Source organism: Ischnura elegans, chromosome 1, assembly GCF_921293095.1.
Source record: "Ischnura elegans chromosome 1, ioIscEleg1.1, whole genome shotgun sequence".
Taxonomy (NCBI): Eukaryota; Metazoa; Arthropoda; class Insecta; order Odonata; family Coenagrionidae; genus Ischnura; species Ischnura elegans.
In genome coordinates this window covers 61,720,606-61,747,010 of record NC_060246.1, presented here as the reverse complement: position 1 = coordinate 61,747,010, position 26,405 = coordinate 61,720,606, and the positions used below count along the sequence as shown (strand labels likewise).

General features: G+C 35.4%; 1 protein-coding gene across 1 annotated transcript in view; it reads left to right on the top strand.

Moving 5' to 3' along the window:
• The first annotated feature begins 4,590 nt into the window (after nucleotides 1–4,590).
• The window catches only part of LOC124153601, a 28,538-nt gene continuing 6,723 nt past the window's right edge, over nucleotides 4,591–26,405 (top strand). Inside the window, exon 1 of the mRNA XM_046526918.1 lies at nucleotides 4,591–4,830. Coding sequence (XP_046382874.1) covers nucleotides 4,591–4,830 — 240 coding nt within the window. The remainder of the gene's footprint in view (nucleotides 4,831–26,405) is intronic.

The window sequence follows — 26,405 nt, the reverse complement described above, 5'->3', positions numbered from 1 at the left end:
ATGTATGTACTATGATGCAGGGTTGGCCATTAGTCACTCTACTCCATAAAAGAGGTTTAAAATTAAATCTATTTTGAAATTAAATCGCGACAATGCCGTAGATAGATTTTCCACTCTGAGGCATTCGAGTATTTCAAAAAAATCTAGTCATGGATTAATCCGGTTACAGTGATTTACAGCGCGGCCAACTAAACATGGAAACTTGGTATAAAGGGTGTGAAAGAGGAGCTAATATTTATAAGCTTAAGCCCTAAGTCCCAGCGAATAAAAACTCTCGATGCTTCTTCCTTCCTTCAAAGTTTCTGAGGCCAAGGGGTGAAATAGAGAAAAAAATTAATTCAGTGGAAGTTCTCCCGAGCGAAAAAGTTATCGAATGGTGTACACGCTAATCACGCGATGCCCTTGACATTAGGCTTCGCGAATTTGGAAAAATTGACAACATCATGAACTTTTAGTATGATAGATTCAATATGCTTTACACCATTCTTAAATAATCGGAGGTAAAAAGTTATCACTCAAAAAAATAATCCTCGAGTACTGGAACGAGAGAAACTGCCACAGAAATGATACCATTAGAAAGATCAGTGGACAGGCTTTGTATTTGGGTATTAAATGAGATGTTATCAAGAGAAAGTGTGAAGTGCATGTTTAACTATGAGAATATAACTATCAGCATTCTTAAAGGATAGAATATTTATTGCATTTGGAGAAAGTAGCTAGGAAAGGAATTCATTTTTGGGTGCCAAAGAAAGATCGAAAATAATTTTAATTCCGTAGATAAAATGCTATGAAAAAATTAGCAAAAAAGCAAGGAAAAATTATCAGGGGTCACCCTAAACTAACCTGAAACAATAGATCATTAAATAAGTATAGATTAATTTGTTACAGGACAAATAAGTATTATTCAATAATTTTCGAAACTTTGATAATTACCGTGATATTCGATTACGGTACCTCTACTCAATTGAGTTATTTAAATGCCATTAAAATAAATTATAGCCTTATAATATCACTATTATGTATTCAGTATTATTCCTTCATCGGTCAGACAAAATGCCAGTTACTCAAAACAGTTATTTCTCTAAAGGTGTTTGACTGGCATCATTAGCTGGCTCGCGTGAGCGGCTGTAACTCGCTTAGTTGAGGATACTTGTAGACTCTTCCCACTCCCTGCCGACCCACCTGATAGCGAGTTGGGTGAGAGGAGAGAGTGTCGGGTCCAGAATTTACACTTTCGTTTTTTTTTACTCCTCTCAAACTCTCGACATTTTTAATCAATTCCACGCTGTGGTGAGGCACGGCGGGGCATGCGGTATTCCGAGGTGACTGATTAGGATATGCCACTGCCTCTCACCCCTGAGAATTACATGCTCCGAGGAAGAGGAGTGACTGACGCAGACAGATGATGAAAGTTAACAAGAAAGCATGAATAAAGAAAAAAATATCGTCAATTACGATGGAATTCTCGGCCCCCTCTTGTTCTTTGCAAAAAAATCGATTGCCATCAGTGTAATGAATCAAGCGCTGATTCCTGCTTTCTCAGGCTAGTGACTCAATTTATTACATTTTAATTTCGTTTCTCGTGTCAAATATATCACGCGCTAGGGTATTGGTTGGTTGTAGCACTTGGAAGATAATGGTTAGCCAATGTACCTGCTTCTCCATTTACTATCGTCCTCATTATTAACTTCAAATTGATTTAAGTTTTGCCTAATTGGAACAAGCTCCTGAACAGCTAAATTAGTTTAGACCTAAAATAAAATTAGCATAACGTACTGTCTGTGAAGGAGACGTACCAGTTTTTTCGGATAAACACTTTGAAGTAAAGTTTAACATAGATATTTCTGGTAATTGGGAATTTATTTTAATTAAAAATCAGAAAATTGAAATGGATTGATGTGAATTTCAATATGTACGTCAAATTATGGTTTAATTTTCACTCATTTAAGCAATGACAAAAACATGAACTTGATCAAAGTTGAAACTTAATCATCGAATTACTCCATTCCTCTAAATAAAGTACATATTGTCTTCAAAATGTGGTTTTTATTAGTCTTTATTGTTGCTTTAAATACTTTTTATTACAATCTCCTCGCGGTTTTATCGAGGTAAAAGATGTTGAGGAAAAAAATCCAAAGATGCAAAATTTTGACAATGGTGATTAAGATTTATCTGCTCAGTTATTCTACTAATGAGTGCTTTCAATATCTCCCTAATTGTTTTTTTTAAATTTCCTGTACAATAATAATAATAATAATATTGATTGTAATAATAATATTTTTCCCATCGTATTGCATGAATTTTGCTGCCCTCTCCTCTAGTGCTTAAAATTCGGCAGAAAAAAATATGTCATGGAAAAAGGCAAAATCAAAAATTCTATTGGAGTTCACCAGTTAGTCGTTGAAGCAGATATCCATTTTGCACACTCTAAATATCTTCATCAAAAATTTTCGATGACTGTTTATTGTACTAGCAATTTATTGACGAATTTCATTTTTTTAAAGATGAACATGATTTATCTCCCATTCATATTTTTTAATCAAATAGCTCTTCTTTTCCTAAATGACTTTAGTGTAATTAGCAATGATATAGTCTCATTATAATTTCTTCATTAGTCTCATTTGAAAATATTTTACACACTAAAACTATGTGCATCAAAGAAATTTTCAATCTATAATAAAATACTTTAGTAAATTGTTTCGATAAAATTCATATATCTACATATTCCAAACAATTAATTATTGGCAACAATTGGCTAATGTTTCAAAAAATGTCCATTTTTATCATTTGATCTTAAGGGAGAAAATTTCTACAATATTTAGAATATTTGGATTCATTAAAAAAAGACGATTTATTTTTAGTGTTTATTCAATTTTTTCCGGCTTATGAATGCATGAAAAATCTCGTTAAATGGAAGCAACGGCATGCTACAATTAAAATAATTTATACCAAAGAGTTGCCAGAGCAGAAATAAATATCGTTTAATATACTTGAGATATATACACGAAACTCTCATTCAAGGTAAGATTTTCACTTATCTTTTTCCCGAATTTATCTTGATTTTACAATTCTTCTGTAAATCTTCTTCTTCATCAACTATTTTTTAAAGATGTTCCCGTGATTTCTCCGCTCAAACCGGATGAGAAAATAAGTGATCTGTAATTAAGAGCAAATAAATGCAATGGAAAGTCATATATTTGGATAAAAAATTTCTATCCATGTTTGAAATTTGAGCTGAATTAATCTCCATTATAACGTTGTTTAGTATATCTTTTAATTGCTCTGGAGTCTACACTTCTTGCAAAAATAACCTGATACCTTTCACAATCACAGATAGTTTCAGAGGGATAGAAAGTTGTGGGAATTGTGGGAATATGACGCCCACACTTTCACGATACAAAGTCAAAAAGGCAGTCGCAGGGAAATCTTGTTTACTCAAATATGTTTGCGCACATTACCGTTCTCGTTAAAAGCGCGAAATCGCTGAGGGCATGTGCTGGTACGAGCAATTTTAATCAACGATTTGATTAGGCAAAATTAATGGAGGTAAGAGTTGGGGGGGAGATGAATAATGGAAAGGAACCCAGATTATAACAATAAATTTGCGTCTTTGGCTCAGGACAAGAGGTTAAGTGGTGAACACCTACCAATTCTCCAACATGTAAAATGGATTTATAGCTTCACGTTAAAAGCATCCCAATTTAATTGCCCGAATAACCGATTTAACTTTTACACCCCGCCGTACATATAATATTCGGTTCTCGTCGATGCGATTCGATAACATGCTAAAGGAGTTTAGCGTGTTTCTATGGTCGTAAAAAAAGGTGCTTCGAGTTAAGGTAACCTTTCAGTTTAGTGGCACATAATGGCGGACGGGGTAATGACACATGGGAATGAACACGGAAAATGGATAACGGCCCGAGGAGAAGGAGGAGAGAGAAAAGGATTATGAGACTCGGGGCAAAGTGAGGAGGGGAGACAGTATAGATGTAGAGATTGATATTAGGACCGATAAAGGGTTCGGAGAGAGAAGAGGTTGCCTGCGATAGACGGAGTTGACGGCAGAAAAAAATAGATAAGAAAGAGAGCAATTTGAAATCACTTACCTAGCCAAAGGTCACGCAACATCAGTAATTGCGCAAAAAATAAATGGATTAAAAATTGTAGGAAACCATAGAAAGCCAGAAAATATGAAAGTTTTTGCCACCAAATGTGCATGGCTCTTGAAACACATGAACAGGAGGACATGTGGTGAAGCGTAGCGTTTTGAATGTGAAACGGAGACATGTGCTAATTAGGGAATTTAAAATTCAACCTCCAATTAAATTGCTCCCTAAACAATTGGCTGATGACGAGAAAGATACCGATGAGACTATACTGGTAGTACAGTTGATGTTTTCTGCGGTTGAAACTATTCTCAGATGGAAAAAAGGCACGTGCTAATTCGATTCATTACAACGCTTTGAAAAATCTCCCTTGAAAGTAAAATAAATTAATCTGCTCCTTTTCTTTGAAAAACATGTTTCTTTGAAAAAAGAAATAAATTAAAACGGCAAATGCAATAACTAAGCCCGAGGAAGTACGTGAATGATGTTATTAGGGAAGGACGCAATTGGCGAAAGAGAGGGGAGAAGTGCAAAAGGGGGCGTGGCCTGCGGTCGGTTTTGTGTCGAGGGGTGGGGGACTACAGGGGTGCGGCAGAGGAGGGGGGAAGGGTCGCGAGAGGATATAGACAGCCGCACCGTGGGTCCAACCTCACTCAACCCCGTGTCTCTGCCGCCAGCAACAGCCCAGCTGCACATCGAGAGAATCAGCTCAACACAGCTTCAGGTGAGACACATCGAAAGACCCTCTTGCCACCTGTTCATCGTTTCATTTGTTATTTTAACGTATTCGCTAGATATTCAAGTGCCCTCGGTTTTCAAGCGGGTGGAATTTCTGACGAATACTTCCTTCTCGAAGTAGTGTTCTGTCTTCATTTTCTGGGTAAATAACTCGGGTCTCCAGCTGAAATGTGATATTAGGAGGACTCATCACATCCAATAGATCAGTCTGTTTTCGCTACGTACCATTCGTTCTAAACTTTTGGTATCATCTTGAAATTTTTTGTCGTATAAAGAATACCCCTGCCAACATTTTCCTCCACAGAAATCTACCGTTTACCCAAGGGATAAATTCTTCAGCCAGGCCGATGCATAGACGATACTGTGGGTAAACTTGTCTCGTGATTTCCACCCGGTAAGAAACTCCATTTTTGGCAGAAATGGTGTTTATAACTCGGTGTGAATACCGTGAGAAGTTTACCCACATAATTCACATCAAGAAAAGCATCTCTCTTCAAATGATATTTTTTTTCAGACGACACTGGTATTTCTGAGACAGCCATCATATTTATCGTGAAATTTTCGAGTGCTAGCGGGGTGAAAGCTTGGTTGGGCATCGACTTTTCGGCTTTGTAGTTTATCATCATCCATAGCAGGGGGCCTTGAAGGCTATGAAAAACTACACTCACTTATCAAATTCCCCTTAAAATTTCACCCTGCAGCAAATCGAAGTGAATTTCATTATTAGAATTAATAAAGTCAGTATTCCACATTCTTTTGGATTTATTATGGTTCCCGATACTTTGGGGTAGGAAAAAGGTTCAGGAACACACGCGCTAATTGGTGTTAATTTCGTTGATTTCTAAGAGATGGTGTTCCAGCTCTTTGCGGATACCCTTTAGGCCTGCTAAGGATACATTGGTTTTCAAAACAAATTGATTCTTTCAACATGTGCTCACTTCACTCACAGTCTATTTTGTCTACGGCTGAGCACATATTCCTTTTCTGTACATTAAATCCATCACTCTTTCCACGATCTTAATATGGTAGTTGGTTTCGTATCTAAATTTATTAATTATTGCCATAGTTTGTGTTTTTGTCTAGTTGTCTTCGTAGTGAAACCTAAGCTATGATATCTTTGTCGGTTTCAGATATTTTACTTTATCATTTTCAATTTACGATTTCACGGTCAATAAGACAATTTGAAATCTTATCACTAAAAATGATACTGAGAACTAGTTTTTGAATAATGAGCAGAATTTTCATTTTCACCGTTATCAGGTAGTATGATTATGTCCTTCTATCTAGAATGTAAGCGGGGCTTTCCCAAGGATTTGTCACTCTTACTATCTCACTTCACCGCATTCAATATGACCAAATTCCATTTATCACCCAGCAATGATTTCAAACTATTCGAATACGATAAATGGAGGCCTTAAAAGTAAAGGATTGAATGCTTTAAAACAAAAATCAGCCGATTTCCCCGTATTGAGCAGACATTTTATTTCATAAATAGTCCCGTAAAACTTTTCCATAGTATTGTGAATAAAACGATTTCGTTATTACCTTCTGATCAAACTAAATAATACAAGTGGCATTTTCTATAGATACCGCAAACACCATCTACAGAGCAATCGTTCCACTAGGCCAATGAATTAGCGCATCAACATCGAAGTCGACCCTTCAAAATCAAATTAATTTTGCTAATTAAATACAGAACCAGTTTATGGTAAATAGAGATTAGAAACGATAATAAAGCACTATATTATCTGCGCTAAAATAAATTAAATTTGCAATTATTATTCTGTATATCATAGACTTTATCACAAGGTTTTCACTAAAATATCTCAATTTGTTAAACAAATATTTCACCTCTCACCGATTTTAGCATTAATTATAAATTTTAGGATAAATAATTGCATCATATTGTTACCTCAAATATCTCCACGAGAAATAACAAAGAAGCAGGAGCAATTTCCACAATTTTATATTTGTTGTACGTCCTGTTTCGCTTATAGCATCATCAGGTACATATAACAAGGTGTGGAAAGGCTTAAATAGGAAGGCAGGTTGGGGTGGTAAGACGGGAAGACGGAAAGGCCCCTGGCCTTCCGACCAATCTTTTTCGAGAGAGAAGATTTCACATTGAGGTCATCTAGTTGTTTTAAACATTCACGTATTTGTATATTCGTCATACGTCCTCACCGACTCCTACTTTGGTCTTTCCAACCCCCAAGCAGCTATGACTGTACACCCTTCCCTTCCTTTCTTCCCCTTCCTCCGTCTTAATACCCCCAACCTGCCTTCCTATTTAAGCCTTTGCACCCTTGTTTTATGTACCCGATGATGCTATAGGCGAAACCGGTCGTAAAATAAATATAAAATTGTGTAAATTGCTCCTGCTTCATTGTTATGTTCCGTTTCCACTCCATCTCGCCTGAAATCTCAGATTATATCCACGAGAAGTACTGTAAAAATGATTACTATTAGATGATATTAACATTAAAAAATATATTTTTAGCTTTCCATTAATGAATCATGCGCATCATAAATTTAGTTTCATGAAACTGTTACAAAACATCAACTGCATTTTATGTCTCTAAACATAATGAATTTCAATTATTCGTATTGTAACATTCCGAATAGCGCTCACTGACGCAGCAACCCTTAAATAGTCGCAATTCGGATGAATATCAGCCATCTATCATCCCCAAATTGATGGTTTACGAATCAGACCGTAATCTCCTATCGTTGCGGATTTTAATGAAAGGCAGTTTTTCATGCATAATTCAAACATCTCACAGGTATAACATTTTCAAGGGACACAATATATATTTATAGATATATATTTATAGATACCAGTCTTAGATACTCGACCAGCATATCGTAGAATCGCCGCGGCAGAATTCCATAGAATCACATATGCAGCCTTGCCTGGTTTACGTAAAACTTGAAAAAGATCTTATTTATGTTTTGTGAACTAAAAAAAACTATTGTGTACAGCGATAAGAACGTAAAATAATCATTGAAACTTGCATTTTTACCTAAGCTATTGAATAGTATGGCGGCTGTCTTGGGACAAGGTGGATTGGTAAAAGAAATTTTTCTGAGCCTCAATTCCATGGGATGCATTCGAAATTTCCCCCAGGAAGATATAATAAGAGAGATTACAACTTTGAGGAAGCAGTTATCCTCAAGGGGCGTTTTTTATCGTGGAGAAACGGAAAATACAGGGGAGCGACGAGAGTCACCAGAAACCAAATAATTCTTCCCTCACCTTACAAGCTCGTGAAGTACCTGTTCAAAATAAGTGCTTCCTTCCCTTACGTTCATATGAAATGTCTTCTTTAAAATTTAAGGAATCATTTGACTTAAAACATCAATTTACCACTTTACAGAACGAAAAACCAGCACGTAATCAATTCTTTATTAATGATTTCAATTTTGTAATGCAGCTAACAGCTTAAGTATATTAACAGATTTAAGAGGGAAATATACGAGCTTACAACTGCCTGTAATGCAATCCATGCAACCTAAATATATATTTCATATTTTTCATGTCAACATTTTCCGTACTCATCTTTTAAAGCCATGGTTCGAAATCAACTGAATAATATAAGAAATTATTTGAAGAAAACAATACATGAGAAAATTATAAAAAAGTTCATATGCCGCACATTGAGGACTACATATTTAGTAATCACAGAAACTTAAGCTTTTGAGGATGAGATTTGACACAGGAAAATATGAAAATATAGTCGATTTAAATCCTGAAATAGAATGCGTTGCTGATACTTTTCAATTGAAATAAGCCTTCTATCAGTTGAATCAGCTATTATTATGCCAAGTTATCTTGCCCAAACGTTTCACATTATTTATCTACAGAAATCACAGGTAACTTATTTTTAATGATATCATGAAAATATGTAGAGTATGAAACTATGTAAAACTTCCCTCAGACGGAAAATTTAACATCCTTTTAAGCCTCTGTTTTTATTATCAGCGTAATCAGTTTGAGATATAGCTACATTTCACTGTTTTCATTCGAAATGTTACAAATGGAAAAGTGTCTGAAAAAACTACCGATCAACACCTTAAATTTTTATTTTCCATTATATGAAGCAAAAGCCACGCCTGAAAAAATCAATATTCTCTTCATTAGCTAGGATAAAAGTATACATAAATGGATTGTGAAAAAAGGGGCGTAAACGTTAATTACCTTGATACTTATTAATAGAGAAAAATATTACTTGTTGCCTTAAGTGTTTGTTCTTCTCGCATACAGTATCATTCTTGCAGTTAGAGAGGCATCATTTACTAAGTCATATATAGTCACACTTTTTTATTTCTTATGCATTCATTATAGGCTTATTTAAACCGAATGAATGTTTATACCATTGTTCACGATAGTATTTCATAAGATAGCCCAGTTTGTTTTTTAGCAAAAATTCAATGCCCAGAATAACGATTCTACTGAACGCAAATAGTGATATAATTTCTCACGCAGGATCACGATAATCCTATTACGCGTTGTTATGAACTCGTTGATGCACCATGGCAATGCTAAAAATATATTCCAAATCAACACGGTAACATGAGCAGTAGTAGATTAATTTTTGTAAATCGACTAAGTTATTAAGGCCTGAAAGAGTCCATCTTTTTGGTCTCACCAAGTTTTTTCAATTATCAGTTTCTGCTTAAGTAACGCGTTCGGAGAGAACTGATATCAAGAATTTTTTTTGTGGATACTAATATCCGTGTCAATGATCCCTTAACGGGATACGATCGCTTAAGATACGACAAAAGTTTTCTAGGAAAAAGTCAACATTTTAGAGGACACAATTGCACACCATCTCGATACAACTATTCCACACTCATTTCCATAGAGTGCGTTTTCAGGCTGAATGGCAATTTCATGTTGTACTTTTCGACTTAAGAGCATTAAATACCGGCTATTTACATAATTTAATGTTACAATTAAAGTCATCGTACACAAACTTGCGCTTCTCATTCCATTCTTATCCTTCAGCAATTTGAACGATTAAATTAACTAAAATTTTGATTATCAGCGTTGCCGATTATTAATATCTCGGTCAACCTGTTGCGATGCTCGCGAGCTTGACGATGGAAAATAATAAACGACATTTTGAAAACGTGGATATGTTTTTCGAGAATAGTGCCACCAGAAATCACATATAGCGGCATCAAGGCTTCTGTAAAGAAATATCTCAGTGGTTTTTAGTGCAAGCTGAAGACTTTGATGTCCACTTTGATATCCCTCGGCTTAAGTATCAGAAGGAAAAAATATGCGTAATGCATGAAGTTGGGATTAGCCTTTTGACTGCCCCCACGATGGAAAAAAGCAAAGTGTCTCAGATTTGCATTTTGCTTCAGGAATAAACGGCGCGAATAATTTTTTCGCCCAAAATGTGTTGTCCACGGTGAGAGGATTCTTCCCAATAGCGCAAAAAAAGATCTGCACTGAACTCATTAGCGAACCTTCTCTTTATCCGACGTTTCTCAAAAATTTTCTGGTCACCGTCCCGAAGGGAAAAGACTTTAATCCTTGGGAATACTGTCCACGGATATTAGTTAACTGTTTCAAAATAAGAGATCTTTTTCCTTTTTTATGAAAATTCCTTGACGATCAAGCAAAACTAGAAGAAAGGAAAGAAATGAAATAACATTTTTCAACTCCTACACAGACAGCTAAAAAAATTAAAACGATTGTTCCCTTGAATTTTCTCTATTAATGAATAGTTACCATTAAAAGCAATTACTTATGAATAGATGTTTTAGAAATGAACATTTGACCTTATAAGTACTTAATATTTACAGTAATGTACGAAAATGTTAATAAAGAGACAAGCAAATAGAAATTAGAATGTTAAATCACAGACATTTCAGTATGACGAGAGAGTATTCTTATGTTTAATGGTCTGCTATAAGACTTTGATGACCTATCATGTCTCTGCAAAGTGCGAAAGCAAGAATTTGACTGGTACTAAAAGCTGCTAAATACAAAGGAATGCATTTTTCTGTATTTCGCGTTAAGTTATTTGAGGAGAATTGAAGTAGATTTCATTTTTAGAGGAAACTTCTAATGCTACCATCACGCCATTTAATTGACCTCGCACTTAGTATTATCACAACTTCAGTCCTTCATCACAACATCAGTCCTTCATTAACTTAAAATCAGCTATTTAGAATTACATCCTCAGTAAAGAAGTTTAGATAGGGGTAACTTATTTGAATAGATAATCCCAAGTTAAATGAGCATAAATGTGAGGAAAGAAATCTCCCTTTTCCACTGCGTCAGAATTTTGGCTATTTCTAATATTTCTCTTGATCCGGACAGAAATCCAGGCCGAATTTCATACATTATGTTCGCAGGGAAAGCATCAAACGTTTTAATGTGAGTTAAATTTGGGAAATGGACGAATAGAAACAAAATTGCGTTGCAAGAACAGATTTGATCACTTCCCATTAACGCCTCAAGTAAAGTCACCCTCTTTTGCTAAATGAACCCGCCATGATAGCAATCAGTGCCAGAAGTATGTTTTATTATCCGACCACTCACAGTAGTAAGAATACTTCAAGATACTGTGATAGTGATAAGCAATGCTACCGCAATTTAACGAATTCTATTTGCTTTCTTTTCATCAGCTATTGATATTTACTTCTGAATAGATCCTATTTATTTCATGCAGAAGGTATGTTTTCCATTTTATCTTCTCCCATCGTTAGCATCTTCCTTACAACCACGACTATCAATATTCGTTCGCCACTTAGTAAGATGGACATCCATCGACTTTGTCTTCCACTAATGTCTCCCATAAGTTTACTCTTCTCATCGATCACTTTGAGTACCCCCTTGGTCCCTTCCTTTCTGGCCATCTGATTTTTTATACCATCTTAACTCGAGCGCCCTTAGTCTCATTTTATTGTCCTCCCTGGATATTTTCAAACTATTAGAAATTATTCATAATAAAATGTTGGGCCATATAATTTACCACGCTTCTCAACAAAGTATCCATCTATAATTCGTTTTAATAAACAGCTCTTTCGGACGTGTAATTTACTTTATAATTTTTAACCGTGCCACCATTTTATTCCACAATAATACTATCACTCGCTCAGTTCTTCAACCTAAATATTGCTTTCGTTAGGTCGAGCACACCACAGTCTAAGCCCGAGGCGATTGAATAACAAGTTAGGGGGTGGTTTCCTCACCTTGGGCCAAATCGCCCTTTTTTGCTTTGTAGTGCTTGAAGGCTTCATGAGGGATTAAAACCCGGAACCCTATGGTCAGAAACCATGTTCTATACTTACTAGGCAACAATAAATTCCAAAGCTACTAGATGTTTTTAATATTGCCCCGATTTTTTTTTTCAATTTTACTTTTATGGTTCAATATTATCCAGTGGTGTCATGACAAAATTAGCAGCGCCGGAAAGCACTTTCCTTAACTTTTTTTACAAGTGAAATATTACTCTGTATGTTTTTTCATTACAAGGTACATATGCACGTTTCTAAATGCATATCTCTTTGTTTAATCAATACCTTTGTTTCATTTACGAATGCATATATGTATTTGAAATTTTGAGTCACCAAAATCGATAAAAGTGTTATTTGACAATAATGCCATTTCTTAACCAGTCCTGGAACGGCGTTCCGGCACCATGATACCACTGGTATTATCAATTTGATAAATTATATTGCATACAAACCTACTATTTTGATATGTATTCTTGTTAAACACCAATAACCAGTAATTTTCAAAATATTTTATATGATACGAACTGAAACTCCTACTTAATGAAATTGACTGCTTTGATCATTTTATCGCCCTGTGTCACCCTTGCACTTGATTTCTTTCTCAACCTCGTCGCCTTGTCCTCATCGTACGCATTAAAAATCAAGAGTGACTACGGAAAGCCTCTTCTTGTTCCTCCACCCATCACTGCTCACCGCACTTTTTCGTCAGTAGGGTGCCATCACTTACACCACTTCAGTCGGGTACTAATGTCAGACAAGCCGTCATTACCTCCAATCGATCCATATTCTCTCAAGTATGAACTTCATTTTCTTCAAATCCTCCTCCGACTAATTCATTTTGAACTACACAAAAGACGAAAATGCTGATTACAACGTAGATTCCTCGCAAAGTCTCACCATCGCAATGGATTACTTGACTGTAATCCCTTTTCTATGTACCAAAGGGTTAATCTCCAAAAAAAAACGGAAAATTTTCTACAAGCAAAATTTAAAAAAAACATTTTTTGTTTATATAAGAACCAAAATTTTAATATTAAAGTTTGCCATTCATACAATCTATAATGACGTAAGTGGCAGAGATTGTTAGTAATATTTACACTGTTTTTTTTATTTTTGTGCTGTCTGCGGACATGATATATACGTCCACGGACGTGGCAGAAGAGGAATATTGTGTTAACTTACGAGAAAAAGTTTTTTTATTTGTCGTTAGACATTCTGTAACCAGTCATCGTGTATCATCATTTCCGTTACCATCTTTCATGTCCTTGGACTGCAGAATTCACGGACATGATGTCCACGAACATAACGATTTCCTCTAAATTAAGTTTTAGTTGGGACTGACAATAGGTTAGGACACTATCCTTATTACATTGAACTTGCATCTTATATATAGCCGTAAAACCGAATAGCTGTAGAGCCGTAAAAGACATCTCAATTGTAATTAGTCAAAGGTGCAGTGTTACTTCTTTTTACCTGTCCACGGACATTACTGATGATCTTGGCTCTTTCAGCAAACTGAGCTAAACTTTTTCTTCCAGCAATAAAACATTCACTAAATCAAGTATAAACTCTAACAACAATTTCTCTAACAATCTCCTTCTCTGCACACCGGTTATTTAGGGCTGCTACCATCTCCTATGAATAATTCCCCCTTTTTCATTTGTGTCCACGGACATTACCTTTTTGGGTAGGACAACGGTTGTTTTTTTATTTTATAATAACTGTAATGAAACAATCGCAACCCAAAAAGGTTATTTTGGAATTTTATATTGTTGTAACTTGTTTAATGTTAGATTTTATAATAAATTATTTATTAAAGGTTGTTAATACAATAAAAACCTCTTCGAAAATCTATGTGGAAATGTCCACGGACATAAATCTGTCTGAGGACATTAAATTTGGGGAATATATTTTTTTCTTTACTAATTTCTCTCTAAAAGTAGCAAAATGGTACATAAATAATAAGCCAGTTTAGTTTTTTAACATTTTTGGTTTTTTACAGCAGTCCATCGACATAACTTCTTAATTTTTTGTGGACACAATTATAGGAGAATGAGCCCCAATTGGTCTCCTTAGAGCTAGACTCACAACAATTTAATTACAACACTGTACAACACTCACGGCATGCGATATCCACTTAATGGTTCTTATGTCTTCGCAGTTTAAGTATTTCTTTGGATTACTGATAATAACTTCAATGACGAGGTCTCTCTCCCTTTTAAATTGCTTGGAATATTTCAAAAGAATTGAAAAAAAAACTCGTTTCTTCAATTTCATCCAAATTCTTCAACAGTTTTCTAGGGATTTACTCAACTCGAAACGCTTTCTTTGCTTACATTATCCCGAAACATTACTCAATTTCAGCTTCTCATGTGGCAACCTCAAGTTCAATCTTCTCCCCATTTATCATCCGAAAATTTCCGGTGTAAAGGCAATGATCCCTCAGAATATGAAACATATATTCTTCCGTTATTTCAAGATAGTATTTTAGCATTCTCTTCCATGGTGTTTAATGGCATTTATTTGTTCCCTTCCCCAGAATCGCACTTTAACCTACATAGAATCCAATTCTGTGCCATAATATAATCATAGAATTTCACTGTCTCTATCCGCTAATCTACCGATTCGATCGATGGATTTTTCTTCCTCAAAGGAAAATCCACTAGGATTGGTAGAACATTAATAGCTTACGCTTGGTTTCGCTAATTAGTAGGGCCTCCTTCGCTTCTATAGCGTTGGGGTGTTTTTCCCTCATCCCCTCCCATCCGCTCCTATCCCTTCCCAGAGGCGTCGGCGGTCTCCCATCGCGGCGGCGCCTCTTTCCTTTTTCCTTCCTCTCCTCCCCCTTCCCGGGTGATCGGGCGTATAAGCCACGGGCTTGGTTCCCGGCCCCGGTGTGTTGTATCCTTAAGAGGGTTCACCTAGAACCCTCATAGTCTTTGTCTCTATCCGCTATACTATGCAACTTTTTGCCACTACTTAATTAATGCCCCAAAAGACATGCGAATGCCCATTGACCACGTTTGTTCGGCTATTAACCTATTTCAAAATTACAGTAACTGAAATAAACTAGTATTAATTAGCGAGGATATAACATATGGCTTAAATTGAATTTCGTGATCTTATAAATAAAAATTCTTCTTCTAGAATTGACAAAAAATAAAGAGTTTTTACTACAAAATTACTGAAATCTACCGCTTCTTAGTTATCGGCACAGAAATTAAGCAATGAAATATAACGTATAATTAAAAACTTAACATTAAATGTTCTGCACTGTAACTTCTAAATGAGATTTTTTCATGGTTTACTCCTCAAGCAATGATTTCTTCCTTTTGTAAGTTAATTTGTGCCTTTACGTATGCCAGCATTTAATAAACGTCATTAATGCTGTAAAATATAGTATTTTAGCAAAACAAAAAGTCTGAACTTTGCGTGCTCGCACAATTATTCAAAATAATGCTATGTAAACCTACCACTCAGTGGTGCAGGTTATTTTAAATAAACGCCGAGCCTACACTGAAAAAAAAGATTTGATTAAAACTATCGAACTGGTGTGATAGGGAGTATTTTTGTTAAATATACTTAAACTTTGATGCAAATTATTAAGCACTTGATTTATTTTACCAAACGCTAGCGTGAGCTCTTGATATATTTCATCAAACATTTTGGTATTGCATAATTTGGTCAATTGTACGGAAGAGTTTCGTAAAAATAACCGATTTAATTCAATACGATTCTGAGTTTGATAACTTTTATCGAAGTTATGATTAATTTTACGAAGGTGATTGCTAGTTTGGTAAAAATTATCAAACTCTACATCGCTATGCAAATTTGGTTTGATAGAAATTACCAAGTGTTTCGTAATCTATCGAACGGTCTATCGTTCCTCTTATGTTTATACCAAAACACATTTGCAGTTGAAAGATTCTTAAACAGGCCTTGCATAAAAGATAGGTGGGTAAAATGATTTTGTTTTCATTGTTTGTGATGGCGATAACGTTTTAATTTTGTTTACGTTCATTTTTCTGTTTTTTCCTGCTTTAAATTACAATTCTACCCGTTAGCTGGTGCATCAAAGACATTGATTGAATAGCATATTATCATAGATATTAAAGCTGTAAGGAGATGTTTGTGTATTTCGACACATTAAAACTTTAATTAGAGGTATTCCTGAGGTATAATCATTCGCGATCATGTTTAATAACATGTGATAAAAGCCGTGATACTAGACCCAATCCATGCTAAGGATATCACCCAGCACGTTAAAGCCATCTCTATATCGATGTAATAAGCCTGCAAATTAAGTTTTCTTGCGCATCTGCACTAGATATCCATATGGAGTAACTACCTAATGCAATTTTGTGCATCAAGTTTTCCTCTTAAGCATACAAAGGGAAACTGTAGTCACACCTTATTCACATATCAAAACAAAGGTTAAATACTTGCAATAATAATATATTAGAGCGTTTAAATAAGTATTTATTATGGCAACCGATTTAGACTAGTTGTTAGAGTACGTTGCTACCACGCGGGGGGCCCACGTTCAATGCTCCATGCAGGCTTGTTATTTTTCCACTTTTTTTTGTATTTCTTTTGCAGAAACTTACGCCAAACTCCTAATTTTATGATTTTCAATCATAATAGTGTTTTCTGGTTTGAAAATCTTTCACACGTGCACGCTACGTCGGTTTTATTACCCTATCGACTTTGATAGTTTTTATCGAACTGCTGTAGCCATTTCGGTAACAATTACCAAATAAGTTTGATAGAATTTATCAAACTGGTTTGGTAATAATTACTGAATTTTTCAATGTGCCATATGAACCCAAAAGTTTGATAAATTTCATCAGAATTCGATAGTTCTGACTAAACTTTTTTTTCCGTGTAGAAGGAAAGACGAAGTTGTCATTCATCCAGGAAACCCGAGTGGGATGCGTGAAGATAAAATTCCAACTCCACGTCCACGGTGACATGAATATGGGGATTTCTTGTGGACGCGCGGGTAATTAATGGAAAAATCCCTCAGCGATATGAAATTAGGTTAACGTGGATCTTGGACACAAAATAAGGGAGTTCTCGAAACAGTGAATTGCTCCTGTAGAATTTCATTCTTCATCCTGCTGAACATGCTTCACACTTTACGTATTTGTATTTAAACTTGCCTACGTACAGGATACTTAATACAATCTGTTAATTTTAACACCTATGTTCCGATCTTATGTTTCTCATGATATCCAGCCAAATTATTTTCTGGTAATTGAGCAATTTATCGAAATTTAAAATTGTGAGCCTAAAAAAGCCTATTCTTGCCCTTCCTCTTCCTAGGTTCCTTTTCTTCGCAAATCCCCAAATTCATTGAAATCAATTTACTTAATAAATCGATTTTTTCATTTAATGTAAAACATTCCAAACCAATATAAACATGAAAACAACCAATTATAAATTAAAACGTAGCATAAAATGCTTTGCGTTGTTAATTTTCAATGAGATTTCATCTCAGTACGCTCCCCTCGTAATGATTACTTCCTTTAGTTGTTTATTTGCTTATTCAGCAATATTACCAATTTAAAAACGTCACTAATTCTATAAACAACTGTATTTGTTTGCAATGGATAATTTGCATATAAATAATATAATAATAAAAGTACCTGCATTATCATTGATTTATAGTATTTAGTGTATTCCCTATTTAATTTATATTTCATGTAGTAATAGCAGGTGAACGACACTATATAAATACCCTCATTGCCATATTTACAAAAAATTAAAGGCCTTCATAAAAGGACAGCTTTACCAGCAGCTTTAACAACAGCAAAATTAGTTTTTTTTAGCTAAAATAAAAGAAAACTACACACGATGATGTTAATAGCGCCAGTGTCGTAGTGTATTAAGAATATTTATTAGTATGAAACATAGCTTGACACATTTCTACTTGTTAATACTGCAACAAAATTTGAAAAAAAATACTGCAATAAATGAGATACGCATAAAAAAATCGGAACAGTTTATCAAATATGAACATAAGCCGTTTAATGGCCTTACGTCACACACGGGAATCCACATTATTACGGTTGTATATTCCTGTTTCAAAGATACATCGTGAACTGAATTTTGATTAAATGTGTATTGAGACATACTCAGCTGAAGATTTAGCCATTTAGTAGTCCACAGAGATCATCAGTGATGGTAACATTATCCCATAAGTGTCTGATATAATTATTGTTCCCATTATTTTATGCACCCCGGATCTTATTTTTGATAATTTATTAATAGATCATCATGGTGGGGAAGTATATAATAAACGATATTAAAAACTAGGAAAAGCAGGGAAAAAATAACAACCAAAATATTTTTATCTAGCATTCACTATTTATTCAGTTGGAGTCAAAGAGTCTTCTATTTCGAATCTATTTACTCCTACCTATTTAGCTATAGTTTCAATTATGTAGCCAATTCTCTCTATATATATATCAATGGCTAGTCGGCATCGGTGGCCGTGGAGATAAGTCCTCGCCTACCACACCGATGGTCGCGGGTTCGAGTCCCGCCTGGATAGGTTTCCCCTTCCAGGATATGGGTGTGTGTGATCGTCTGATGTTGATTGCTTAAACTCCTTGTGTAAAGGCAAAATTAGGGTTTTTGAAATAAATAAATAAATAAATGGCTTAAGATAAGACAAAAAGGCAAAAGCATTTCTTCCATTAAATTAGTATTAACTGGATTTATCCATCATTCATGACACTGCAAATTTTTTAGGGTTCGTTTGCAATAGGTAATATATTTTGCCGCATGATTTTCGGTTTTTTTAAGTGAAGTATTTACCACTAGAACTTCTACTGTTTTCATTTGATCCACTATCGATATGAAAGCTCGTAAATGATGCTTGATAGTCTACTGTCCATGCCAAAAGAATACAGACTCGAGTTTAAACACTCATAAAAACCAAACCCTTTATTTTCATGACATTTGTGTCATTAGTTTCCTTGATACATTGCGCGCTGATTGATTAGGTTGATAGTAATTAATACCAGTGCGCTATGTAAAAAGATAATTAATGACACCAATTCAATCAAAATAGCTCAAAGGCTATGTTTTTATAGGCGTTCAAACTCGAGTCTCTAACTATATTTTTGGTACGGACAGTAGGCGGTACTGAAAGCCACGTTCGGTGTTAACAGCTCATCTAATGCCCGGAAGGAGAGCACCACATCAAGCTGCCTGTCTTGAACGCTCGGTGACGGTGGTCGAAGCATCAGGCGGTCGGTCATCACCGCCCAAACTCTTTTTCTCCTTTTGCTAATTAGCGAGCGCGGTGCGGAGATGGGTGCCTCTCTGCCGCCCACACTCCCTCCGGCATCCTCGTTTGCACAAGTAATCGTGCATCTCGCATAACTCCCTATCGCACGTCCTCCGTAATTGCTGCGCGTCACTTTGAAGCCTGCAACTTATTCGATGCAAAAACAGCCAAAATAGGTGATCGTATACAAAAAAAACCTCGGCTAGTTTTCTAAGTTTTGACCAAACGAGCACGAAAAATGATAGTAAAAAATAATGAATCCACTCTCACGCCACGAAGACTACAAGGAACATAATTTGCTGTCATTGTTTTATTCTATGTTTTTTGTGATTTCATTGATCACAATCACCATGAGATTGAATATGCTGAATATTGATGAGCGCTCACATTATACTATTTAGTTATAAAGGGCTTGAGGAGTTTTATGTATCCTCCAGAGCGCAAACATTTACGACAAAATAATTATCCTCATTTAAGTATTTGTGAGAAAACTACAGCATAATTAACTATTCATTAATTTGCATTTCTCAAAATACTTTCTCTCCGAAGGAAATAACACGTATCCTATCACTGCGCAGTAAATGAAAGAAATTAATGTTCAATCCTTGGTCTTGATATAAATTCATTCCAATTAACTGAGGAATGAAAACATGTAAATATGGAATAGAATAAAAATTCTAATGCAGTAATAAAATAACAATTTTATGTAGAAAAATGAAAAACTTAGTATAAGGTATTCGAAAGAGAAAAATAAAGCCAAAAAATTATCAGACTTTAGCTTTTATATACTAGCGTCAAACGCAGCACAAACGTGAAGCCATTAATTCCTAGTAAATGTCGTTCAAGCGTGCGTTGACTATGATCAAGCAATTAATTTTGCATCTAAAGCTCGAGACAGAGGTCGGATAGTGAGTCATGCGTCATGTTAAAAATTGAACAAACCTGAGAGGTTGATGAGGAGTAATGCTCCGCACAATAATGGAAAATTTGACTTTCCAGAGCCTTGCGAGGGAGGAGTAAAAGGGCGTTAGCTTTAAGGTCAAGGGTGGGCACTGTCTGAGGGAAAAGAGAGAGCGTGGGAGATGTGGTAGACATTCCTTACACGACAAGATGCAGCAGTAAAAATTCTCCGGAACTCTGGAAAATACTCGAGTAGACTTTAAATTTTAACCACTCAAGCAAGAGTGTATGCGGGTATATGGTGCTTTTAGGTTAAAAATTTAACTGGCAGCACTGAAGATATGCTTCATTCAATAAAATTTATATTTAAACTAGAGGGAGCTAAGTGGCCATGGGCTGGAACTTGAGCGCGCACAAAATCAACACGGGAAGCATTTCCAACGCCAGTTCCTTACCATTTGCTGAATAAATATTTAATATATTTTGTTCATTAAACATTATTTTACAGCAATTTCATTTTTTTCTTTGAAAAGTAATTCAAAATACTATATATATTTCTCTCTTTCTGATATTATATCATAAACTGTAAATATATTATAATAATATGTAAATATAACTGTAATCAATGAAAGCCTTTGCAGGAAGTAATTCATTGAAAAACTTTTAAAATGAAAAGAAAAAATATTGCAAAAAAATAATAAAACTGTTGGAAAAAGAAAATAAATAAATAATGACGAAAAACCATAGGAAAAATTATAAAACAAACAAAAGGCATAACAATGCAACAAAAAATCATATATTTGTGAAAATTTAATAAAAAATTGTTACTTGTAAACTTCACATGTTTTGGGCCAATCAGGGACATTCCCGACTTCCGATGTTGGCTAGATTTAGTTCTACAAGTTTTAGTGTGCATTGCACGCGCTCGTTAGAAGCCTGTCTTTCTCATTCTCCTTCACTAACACTGGAAATGGTCCCTATACTCTTGTATTGTCATGTTTTCCCCACGCGCGCATTTTGCGTACAATTCTCGCCGCTGAAGAGTACTCACTGGCAGCTGGCCCGAATATATACTAAAAATTCATGGTTTACAGTTTACAAATATTAATTTTACTCAGATAAGTCTCCAATTTAACACTGGAAAAAAACTTTTTTCGAGATTTTGCTTACAAATGCTATTTAGCACTTATTTTTTTTACCTGCTCTGAGTATTTAAAATAAAATTCAAGAACAATTTTGCGATTGAAATAGCAGAAACTAAAAAATAAAAATATTGTATGGGGTATACCCTTGCATTACATTTCCACAAAAATAAATGAATAATAATTACTTAGAAAATAAGCGAAGATATTCCGTTTAACCACGAGAAGGCCCCATTGCGAATTATTTATGTAAACTTTTTAACTTAAAAATTACGCAGCATTTAAACTCTAACCGTACCCTAACACCTGAGGAGTAACAATAAATGAAACTATTTCATGGAAAATATTTTTTATAGCCTGGGTTGTGTAAATGGCTTTCCATTAATCAATATTTTTATGTAATTATTTAATTTTTTTCGATTTATTTTCAGCTTATGAAAGCTACTTATGACTACTTTAAATGTTGATAAAACTTACGCGAATCGCAAAAAAACAAAGAGTCATAGTTTGGCGAAATAAGTTCATTTCATGTATGACTCTTCCTCCTCCGACGGCTATGTACATTTTGCATGCTACCAAACAATCTGTCTTCACATTCACCCATCCCCCATTTCGCAATAATGCCATTTCAGTTGTAAGCAGCACCGTTTGTGGACAAAGCGAACACGATCCGGGATCTCGTCATAAATTCAACGCTTAGCCCCGGTTATGCTAGTTGGCGTCAACGCTGCTCCCAAATGCTCTGTTTTCATGCCTCCACCTTCACTTTCGCCCATAGATTTAACGATGAGCGTTTGATTTATAACTGGTGAATTGCGGCCTTGCCCCAATCCATTTTGAGGTAATGAATGGATTATGAGAACAAAATTTCATGCCAAGTTTCTGAGTTTTTTACAAAAAAAAATATTTTTTGTTTTCCATCAATATAATTATCAATTATAGTAAATCCAGAAAGAGAGACGTTTTGCAAGACTTTTACGAGATACTAATGCAACACCTCGGGTATCAACATCATTGTCGACTAATATAGGTTGATATAACGTTTAATCTATGATTAAGAAAGTCAATAATGCTTATATATACTTGCAGGTAATTCATTTTTTCAATAATATTGGCATACTAAAATTATTTTCGGTTTGCTTATTGTGCAACTGAATGTAACAATTCTAATGCAAATTAAACTATTTACTTCACCAAGTTAAACTTGGCTTTTATAAAAACTTAAAGCCTGTAACATAAAATACTTGTAATTGATTGCATCAATACCACAGCATGCCATATTTTTCATTTAACTACACACAATAGTTACTAAAATTCATAGCCTAGTATAGTATATTAGTATACTATGACTCTTAGTAGATGTGCAGGTACTTAGACGAGAGTTATAAGGATTATTCCTTGACAAGTTTTATCTGAGTCACAAGAAAAGGATGGAGATAATATTCTAATTAAGATGAGTGTGCCTTAAATTAAGGTGATTATGACTTTTTGAAATCCAAACCAAAAATTAGACTTAATTAAAGTCAAGCGAATTCTGCATCACGCAAGAAAAATTAACTCACTAATATATCACGAAGGTGTCACATTTTTTCGAGGAACCCGGTAAAAGAGTAAAAGCGAAGCACAAACACTTGTTTTGCTGGCAGTCTCATAACCCTGAACGTTTTCTCGCCTCCGTAAGATTACAGCAAAACTACTCCAGTTAGTCTTTATATTCCCTATTCCTTCGAGGATGCAGAACACCACATGGGAGAGGACAGCAAAGACTGCTCGAGCGAGCGGGCACGCTGTCGAGGTAATTATGCATTTCGTAATAATTTGACGGATTTAAAAGGACCGCTGAGGGGAAACGAAGTGGAAAACTCCAGGAACGCCGTCGTTCATTTTGCTCCTGGTGTAAATACACATGTTGCTATTTGCGGGCAACGATTCCGAAGGATTATACAAGGGGTGGCGGAGTGGAGTCGTCGGAGTAGACGGAGATAAGGGGAGGAGGCTCTTAATGGGTTTAATCAGCTAATTGCAACGGCGCCTCACCTTTATTTCCTTCATTAGCCATCTACTCCTTTTCCGCAGACCCTTCTCCCCTTCCCTAAAAAAACCCTCTCCTTTTCCCATTTACCTCCTCCTATAACCCTTGTAGACTTTCATCGACCCCTTCCACCTTTCCATTCCTTGCCCATCCCTTATCTTCTGCCTCTTTGCCGAGACTTTGCGTGCATTTTTCTCTCTCGATCGGTTTATCTGACTGTCGCGAGCGCCTTCTTTCACGGCGGCGATAAGCCAAGCGACAAAGGGAATGCGTGATACACGAGGCGGAGGTGACCCCCCAAGGAGTTTTCTTCTCTCTGAAGATGACTCACTTTGAGGATTCCGGAGTTTTTACCGAATCGTGGCACCCTGCTTGTGAGGACATCTTCCGGACCCCACACTAAGCTCATTACCTGAGCATTTTTTGCCTACTTTGCCGCCCTTCATATTGTATGACAACGTTCTGCGGCGTTCACCTTGGCCATTTTAGCTGTTAACTCTCTCGATTTTTTTCAGTCGAGTATATCCCGAGAAAAAGCGTTAAAAATCTTCCTACGCTCAGAGACCGTATTCCCTGCTTTTTGCCCTTACTATTTGGAAACAAATCAAACGAGCTCAAAGAAGAGCAAACCAAACAGTCCATTTCAAAACTTAATTGTTAAGTTGCTACAAATCGAATTCCTTACTAAGAAACAAGAGCCAGAAGCTACTTTTTGTTAACTCTGTTGTTACATCACCTCAATAAAACACTGTCACTAAATGTCAATAATCGCTCATCAATACTTCACAGATTTTTAAAATAATACCATCCAAATATGGGTAAAAATTAACTACGTATTTCTCAAAAAGACAAAGCATAATTTGAAAAATAGCAAACGAAATATGACATCCTAAAGAGTCTATGAAGACATTTCATATCTATGGCGGTCATTGATTCGTATTGAGTAAATATAACTTACTGAGTTAAACTTACAATATCACTTGCGAGCGAGAACATTAATTGACATTGAAATGTCCAACAAAATTTCCTCATTAAGTTTTTAAGTGAGATGCAATACTTCGATAGTTAAAAATACCTAATGCGTGAATTTCTATAAGAAATTTATCAAACGAGCTCAAAGAAGAGCAAACCAAACAGTCCATTTCAAAACTTAATTGTTAAGTTGCCAGTAACTTAATCGACAGTAACTTCGCAGTTGATGTATTGATCATACACACTCATTAAATGAGGCGTAATAGAAACATCCGTCAAAATATATCTCAATTCCTTTGTGAAATTTTAAATGATACTGTCGATTTGTATCAAGGTTCGCCAACAGCCCCTTCAAAAATTCATAAAACAAATGAGATATCAAACAATTATTCTACTCCATCTCTGCAAGATAATATGTCTACGGCAGAGTAAAAGGAGACTGTGTAACAAAAATTATATTATTTGGGGAATAAATGTAAGCTCCTTATTTTTTCATTCAAATATGACATTATCAGCAGAATTCCAAGATTTTCGAGGAAATTGAACATTCACTCTGCATTATTTTGCTCCCTCTTAGTCCATCGCCACGAGAATTTCCTTTTTGAATGGAGACCCTTTCATTAAACGTGGGGACACGTGGGACAGCCTGAGAGGAATTTTACGAGGGAAATAATTGTCGTGAGTCCATACGGCTGCGGCGCAAATGAGGCTTGGGCCGCACGAGCGGAGCTGAGCGAGCGGCAGGCCTCTAACTCAACCTTCCCTGCCACAAAGTTTATTTCCCACTTCAGGTTATAACGCACTCCACTTCCTTGAGGCCGTCAAAAATCCTTATTTTCCCACACTTTCCCTAACAACCCATAAACTCTCCTTCCCGCAACCGACTAAAGCGCAACATGACCTCATGGAAAATCTATCCATTAGCTCTTACTCCCATTTTTTGTCACTATTACCTCTTTTTCCATTGTTATTCTTAAATATTCTATTTTATTATTTTTTTCCTCCCCGAAGTCCATCTTCCTTTAACCCTTACATCAAATAAAACCACCAGCCAAATTAGTATGAAGGAGCATGTGGATGTGATATCATCTAGAATGTTCCAAAATTTTGAGATAATGCTTATTTCATTATTCAGATCATTTTTACAGCAGACACTCAAAACCCTTCCTAACCCAAAGTTGCTTCAGGGAGAAATCGAATTTCAAGACTTCTCATTTTGAAAACTTGAAAATTTTTCGCTCAATCACAATAATTGTGGCAGATAAATTTTTTGCCGTTAAAATTTACACCTCAGAAATACACATATTTTAGATACTTCTTTAATAGAGCCGAAAATTTAAACATTTTTGATGTTGATTAGAATGCGTCTCCCGTACTAAATATGCGCAGTAAGGATGGAATTTTTTTCGTGGTTAAGATAATTATTCTTCCTGTATGACACGCGCTCCAATTCACATTCTCGACCGAGCCTTTCCTACACATGAGAATTTTCATCCGCTTCAAACAGTATTCCCCATTTTCATTTGTTTTATAAGTCAACTGAAAAATCATATTAGTTCTCAATTTTCAGACATTTTTCATCCATCCTTTCACGAGGGAACGGATATCTTCATCTTAGTCCAGTTTTTCATGTAATTATGAGTTGATTCAACATCTTATTGAAATCAAAATTACTCTTAATAGCGTAAAAAAATATTTACCACTCTAATTTGGGACGGAATGACAGAAATATTCGTTTGTAAAATTGTATGGACTATCAATCAGAGATGAATATGGAGTACACTTTCAATCTAGCAAAAACACTTCTCTCTAATATGAAACCCTGAAGTAGTGAAACAATTAGATATGCTTTAGTTACTCTTTAAGAATATAAAAATCAAATATTAACAGAATATTAGCTAAAAATACCGTTTCTAATATCACTACCAATGCAATCGTATTCCGTATTTTTCATTTTTATG